Source organism: Frankliniella occidentalis, unplaced genomic scaffold (assembly GCF_000697945.3).
Source record: "Frankliniella occidentalis isolate FOCC.00 unplaced genomic scaffold, Focc_3.1 Scaffold5610, whole genome shotgun sequence".
NCBI classification, from domain to species: domain Eukaryota; kingdom Metazoa; phylum Arthropoda; class Insecta; order Thysanoptera; family Thripidae; genus Frankliniella; species Frankliniella occidentalis.
Window position 1 is genome coordinate 1 of NW_026272648.1, and position 6086 is coordinate 6086.

Consider the following 6086-nt stretch of genomic DNA (forward strand, 5'->3'; position numbering starts at 1 on the left):
TAAACTAAGTTTTAAAATTCTACTTTATACAAAGTATTGTACTTAACAAGAAAGAAGATCTGTATCAAGCTTTCTTGCTTCGAAGAGAGTTACCTTCTCCATGAAACGCTTTAAACTCAATATTGCCATCCTTTCCCTACAAAAAAAATGACAGTACTTGGTTGATTTAACATAAAAAACCACTACCAGCGATTTTAACTTGGATCAGACATAGACGACCACATACCTGTGAATCCTTTGATGAGTTTGGTTTTGAATTTCTCAAAAATTTCAGAGTACCAATTTTATAATCATAATCTGGTATACCTCTCTGGTACTGAGCTGACTTCGGAGTAGGAACATCTTCAGAAATGGATGTAGACTTCTTCTTTTTTCCATCAAGCCTGTCAGTTTTACAGTGTTGTTGTGGGTTACATAATATTCTACAGAGCAAAGAGCAAGCATTATAATATCACCAATGGAAAATTACAACCTACCTGTTACCTTCTCCCTTAAATGCAATGAAACCGGTTGGTTCTGGCATAAGTTCTGATGGATCTATTTGCATGTCTTCATCCTTTGCTGGAACTCGCTCTGGCTCTTTATAGCCAACTGGTGGAGCAAAATCCACCTGGGATAAATTAATTGCTAGGTTAAGATAAATAAATCAAGCAGTACCTATTGTAAAGTAATGCTAAAGTGGTAAACACATACATTCATATCACATTCAATTATGGTAACAGCAGGGCCTGGCTTGGTTTCTAAAACACAAAGTTCATAAACCTTATCATTATATTTGATGGCAATTACATCTCCTGTGGTCAGGCAAGCATAGAGACGGAGAGCATTCTCTAAAACCGCTTTGGGGTTTGTGATGTCTAAGAAATCTGGAGATTGAGGCTGGAAACGTGAAAATGTTGCAACTGGTAAAGATGTACTCTCTACATTTAGAAAGTCACCTTCTTGAAGCAAAAGATTGTGCATCATCTGCAACACAAAATTAAATATCCAGAAATATTTTACAGGGAATGGTTACTGCAATAAGAAGAAAAAGTTACCAAAATGTCTAAAACTTTACTAAAGAAGATACATACCCAATGAGGTAGGTAGACCTTTCCTTCATCAGCAACAAACTCCAATACACCACAATGAGTGATCCTATTGGTAAGTCTATTGGTCAATTTGAAAACCATAGGATAGATTATGTTCAGTCTTGTTAGTTGGTCCAGAGCAGAGGGAGGCATAATTACTGCAAGAGAATATTAATGTTTGACATTGCAGGCAACTCAAGGTGGCAAAAATTAACCAATATTGTTTTGAACTTACTTTTACCCCCTCGCTCAACATCATCGCGTTCATTGCCAGGCAACATCGACACAGAGAAACATTTATATTGCACATTGAATGGCCGGAGTGTTTCCGGAAACATGTTGAACCCAAACTGGAAAAAATAGGGCAACGTTTTATTTTAAAAAACACAGATTTGAAGTTCCTGATGAAGAAATACCATGAGTAACATATACAAAGACTGCCATGAATGCTGAGAGAAAATTTTAAACAATTAATCCAATTTTGAAATTTAATCAGCATATTTTCTTAAAAACAAGTTATTGGATAAGACTTTCATGAGAAATTGAAGGCAAGGCATTAAATAGAAAATTAGAATAAAAGAGGTGAGGAAACTTTAAGTCAGAGACATTAGATTTATAACAACTCTTTGACAGAATGTCAGTGGGGAAACATCAACATAACCTTCAACAAATAAATGAATCAGCATGAAAATGACAGGAATATTATTACCATTTTGATCGGCTTATCTTGCTCAAAATAGCGTAGGGATAATTTATTGCTTGTTGGACTAGCACAACCAACACCAAATTTCAACAAAAAACAAAGTTTTCCCCAGCAGTAAGGTAGTGCAAAACAATCAGATGGAGGATGGACAGACCGACATCACACTGACGTGGGTGGGGGAACAGGGGGAGAGAGGGAGGAGGGGGTTGCAGCAGCTGTGGTTAAACCCGCCACGTTTGAGTCAAGGCGCGAGTCCTTCGTCGATCTTATTAACCTTGACAAGTCAGCAATCAATACCTTTTTAATATTTTTCAAAAGAGAACAAAGGGATAGAAAATAAACATATTGTCACCGGAATAAAAATAAAATTTTGAAATCGGATGAGCAGTGGTGAGAGGCACCGGCGTTTTGCAAGGGTGGGGACTTAAGACTCGCAAGCAGCAAGCCGCTACTATCTGAGGCCAAATTGCGTTTATCGGGGAGCTTCCGCTACGGGTTTGACCGTTCTCGCCTTCCTTGCCTCGACCACTCTCGACAGCCGGGCAACTCCAATTGAACCTGAATCTGTCTCCCCCCCTCTCTCTCTCCCCGGGGAGCAGCGGTGGCATATAGAGAATTGAATTGAGCCTTATGGAGCCAAATTGTTTTGCACTTCTTCTTGTGCGACGCTGAAGAGCACAGCATTCCAGTCTTAAAAGTAGGTCAAAAACACTCACGTTTTAATTTGCCTTTGTTTGTCAGTCTTACTTCTGTCGAAATGCGGTCTAAAAGGATTTATTTTAGCTCCAGCAGATGGCTCAATCTAATACTCTATGAGGACCCTGCTCTCCCCGCACACAGGGAAGTGCCTCGTGCAGAGCAACAGAGACGAATGCTCTGTTTTGGACACTCACCCCCTCCCCCTCCCCCTCATGTGAGCATGGGTGCGGCCATAATGGTGGGGTGAACCCGTGCCGGACTGTTCTCGGTAATGAGCGCGACTCACAAGGTCCTGCTGGCTCATATTGCCGCCGCCCCTAGGCCGCCCGCCGAATCTCTTCCCGCCCGCCCGCGACTCCCTGGAAAGACAAAACCAATTACCAGGGAACAGGACAGGGACACATCGGTCAGCGCCGCCGCCGCGCTACGCCACGCCAGGCCACGCCACGCGGCGCCGCGCCGAGCCGGTCTATATATCCGGCCCGGCCACCGGAAGAGCACCTCACTCGTGGCACTTCCCCGCGCCAGGTCGCGCCCGTGTGAGACAGCCGTCTTCAGTACCGCAAGGTGGGTACGCACACTGACGCAGCCGGCGGGCACACGCACAGCCGGACACGGCATCAAGTGATGTCAGTGTCAAAGAGTTGATCATTTTGGTTGGCCTGAGTCGACGTCATGTTGATATCAAATGCCGTCACATGACGTCATCGAAGCAGGCCACCAAAATGACAACATTTTGACACTGACATCACTTTGTGTCATTTTTTTTATTTTTTTTTACGAAACCGTGTCCTCTGGCTGGGCAGCTGTGCCCGTTTGCGGGTGCGGCTGGCTAATTGACTTGATTAGATTGCAGAGGACCCGCCTATTGTTTTCCCTGCTCTGCTTAGCTCTGCCCTTCCCCTTCCCCTTTCCACCGCCTCACGCTCCGCCATCCTTTGCCCTCCACCGTCGCCCCCGGCCTTGGCCCGTGCAGGAATAGTGCAAATGACTGCCGAGTCTTTTGGGAAAGAGATGCAAGTCGGTTTGAGGTCTTGCTGCGGGGGCGCGTTAAGTGCGTGATTCGCAGCAAATGACTCGCAACGAAACGCGGGAGGTGTGGAAAGGTGGAGGCAGGCGGAGGCGGCCGCGGTCCGCCCGCCCAACGCCTTCATTTGGAAGGATGACAAGGGCGGGCAGGGCGGGCAGGACCGACAGGGCGGGCAGGGCGTCCACTGAAAGCTCCCGTTTCCACGCGCGCCCACAATTGTCAATATTGCGACAAACGTAAACTCACTAGAATGCTGGAATACAGGAGAGGCAAATTGGTGACCCTGATCGCTTTCTTACTGCCTGCGTGGTCACTGTCACTGCTCGCCGCACGAGACTGCGTCCGCGAAGCCCCGCGCGCCGCTGACCTCAGGGCCGCCGTCGACGGGTAGCTCTCCCCCTCAGAGTCTGTCGAAGGAGAAGGAGAGTGTCATGTAGGATGGAAGGGAGGGCAGGCTGGTGAAGTTCTCGGGCTTGCGTGGGAGTCATGTGCGTTCTGTCAACTCTGTCAACAGTCGCAGCGCTCAAACATGTCGCCGGCGCTAGTGCTCGTCGCCGTCCTCGCCCTGGCCGGCTGGCCGACCTGCGACGCGTACCCGGTGCCCGCGGACGGCATCGCCTTCTGGAAGATGGTGACCAGCCTGGGCGCGTCCATCTACGGCCAGCCGAGCGAGCTGACCGGCGAGCTGCTCAAGAAGTACTCGCCCGACTCGGGCGTCAACCCGGAGGAGCTGGGGGAGTACACGCAGGGCGACATCCTGTTCACCAACAAGGGCGCCGCCGGCTCGGCACTGGCGCGCAACGGCCTCAAGGCGCCGTCGGCGCGCTGGCCCGGCGCCGTGGTCCCATTCGAGATCTCGTACGGCTTTCGTAAGTTCAATGAATATGGCGATCAAAAGGAAAACAAAATGTCGCATCTCACACAAATTGTTGTCGGGTTTTGTTCGCCAAAACACTGTTGCATCCTTAGAGCGTTGCGCGTCACGTTAGGCAGTCGAGGCTAACGAACATCTCTCCCCCCTCAGCCCAGGCCGACCGGCAGATGATCCTCAACGCCATGGAGGAGTACCACAAGCACACGTGCATCCGCTTCGTGCCGCGCCGCGGCTCCGACGTCGACTACCTCTACATCACCAACGGCAACACGGGCTGCTGGTCCTCGGTGGGCCGCGTGGGCGGCCGCCAGGAGGTCAACCTCCAGACGCCCGGCTGCCTCACCAAGATCGGCACCCCCATGCACGAGCTGATGCACGCCATGGGCTTCATGCACGAGCAGAACCGGTGGGAGCGCGACGACTACGTCACCATCAACTGGCAGCACATTCAATCCGGTCAGTTCACCTGCAGGGACAGCTGGGCTGGGGGCGCCGGGCCCAGTTCAACATCAAATTTCGTGATTGAAATAATGCAATTATGTTTTGTCACAGGACGCAACAACAACTTCGACAAGGCGGACGCGTCCATGACCGACGGCCAGGGGGTAAACTACGACTACCGCAGTGTGATGCACTACTCGTCCAAGGCCTTCAGCAGGGACGGCAGCGACACCATCACGGCCAGGGTAAGTCGGGGGTGGCGAGGCTGCGGACGGCTGCGCGACGCGAGGTGAGGTGCAACGGTTGTCTACCCGCCCGGCGGATGGTTGCCTACCGGTCGGGCGGATGGTTGCCTGCCTACCCGCCCGGCGGATGGTTGCCTGCGCCAGCAAGCGCGCGCGCGCGTACCCCGCCCTTGCCATGCCAATGTGCCGTGCCATGTCCCCAGGTCGGAGGGGTGTCGATGGGCCAGAGGTCCGGCTTCAGCCGCGGGGACCTCAAGAAGTTGAGGCACATGTACAAGTGCGAGGGTGGCAAGTCCAAGCTGTGACCGGTGACCTCTGGTGACCTCTGCGCAGGCGTACCGCGGCGAACTCGGGCAGCGCGACGGCTTCAGCGACGGCGACATCAAGAAGCTGCAGTCCATGTACAAGTGCGTCGGTGGCAAGACAACGCTCCAAGACTGACCTGCGCCTACCTCGCGCGACGCTGCAGGAGGACGTTAGAAGGACCTCCCAGGTTCGTCCGCGCGTCTCCACGGCGACGAGACGTCGCCATTGTTCGACTGACTCGGCTCGGTCCGCCATTTCCTTCATCAGCCGAGCTCAGAGCTAGTTGATGGTGGAGAACACAAGGCGACCGAGCGTTCCGTTAGTTCCGGCGAGCCTGGAATAACACTTACTGACTCAGGAATACGAGAGTCCCTAGTTTTATAACATAGAATACGAATCAACAAACTGTACCAAAGAACAATCACATTTTTACACGGATAATAATAATAATAAATGAAATAAAACTCATGCCTATTCCTTTGTGCTGACTAACGTTACCCTGAAATCACAACGAAAGCTGAGCGACGGGTGGGGTGAGCTCTGTTTACCAGAACCAGAAAGAATAAACAACAAAAAGACAGCGACAAGCCCAAATCAAGGAGCCAAAATGCTGAAAATATGCCTCCGATTCGGCGCACTAGTTACAGTACAATGGAACAGATTGATAAATTCCGGTTGGAAACGAAAGGATGGGCCTCAAAGAGGGCCTAATCCTCTA

The 6086-nt window shown here is 50.6% G+C and overlaps 2 protein-coding genes across 3 annotated transcripts; one reads left to right on the forward strand and one right to left on the reverse strand.

The window, feature by feature from the left end:
- Positions 1–49: 49 nt before the first annotated feature.
- LOC113201845 (ubiquitin recognition factor in ER-associated degradation protein 1) lies at positions 50–1958 on the reverse strand. Its single transcript, XM_052277061.1, has 7 exons — positions 1780–1958; positions 1306–1420; positions 1074–1228; positions 694–966; positions 477–610; positions 227–383; positions 50–130 (listed from the first exon to the last, which is right to left on the reverse strand). Exons 1-7 carry the CDS (start codon positions 1780–1782, stop codon positions 65–67), a joined length of 903 nt encoding a protein of 300 aa, XP_052133021.1. The 5' UTR covers positions 1783–1958; the 3' UTR covers positions 50–64.
- An 834-nt stretch (positions 1959–2792) lies between these two features.
- Positions 2793–5842, forward strand: LOC113201860 (zinc metalloproteinase nas-13-like). Of its 2 annotated transcripts, none has more exons than XM_026415817.2 (5): positions 2793–3039; positions 4017–4371; positions 4527–4832; positions 4929–5062; positions 5266–5389. In XM_026415817.2, exons 2-5 carry the CDS (start codon positions 4032–4034, stop codon positions 5365–5367), a joined length of 882 nt encoding a protein of 293 aa, XP_026271602.1. In that variant the 5' UTR covers positions 2793–3039; positions 4017–4031; the 3' UTR covers positions 5368–5389. The 2 variants fall into 2 exon arrangements, with proteins under 2 accessions (XP_026271602.1, XP_026271601.1); XM_026415816.2 differs by lacking the exon at positions 5266–5389 and adding an exon at positions 5396–5842 and having other exon boundaries at positions 2824–3039.
- Positions 5843–6086: the final 244 nt, after the last annotated feature.

What these genes read in the sequence shown, in the direction of transcription:
- LOC113201845 (XM_052277061.1), bottom strand. An exon ending in AGGTCTACCTACCTCATTGG is followed by an intron (nt 967 to 1,073) that starts GTATGTATCTTC and finishes TTTGTGTTGCAG; the next exon opens with ATGATGCACAATCTTTTGCT. An exon ending in TAATTGAATGTGATATGAAT is followed by an intron (nt 611 to 693) that starts GTATGTGTTTAC and finishes AATTTATCCCAG; the next exon opens with GTGGATTTTGCTCCACCAGT.
- LOC113201860 (XM_026415816.2), top strand. Translation starts at nt 4,032, where the DNA reads ATGTCGCCGGCGCTAGTGCTCGTCGCCGTCCTCGCCCTGGCCGGCTGG. An exon ending in CTGGCAGCACATTCAATCCG is followed by an intron (nt 4,833 to 4,928) that starts GTCAGTTCACCT and finishes GTTTTGTCACAG; the next exon opens with GACGCAACAACAACTTCGAC. An exon ending in GCGACACCATCACGGCCAGG is followed by an intron (nt 5,063 to 5,395) that starts GTAAGTCGGGGG and finishes ACCTCTGCGCAG; the next exon opens with GCGTACCGCGGCGAACTCGG.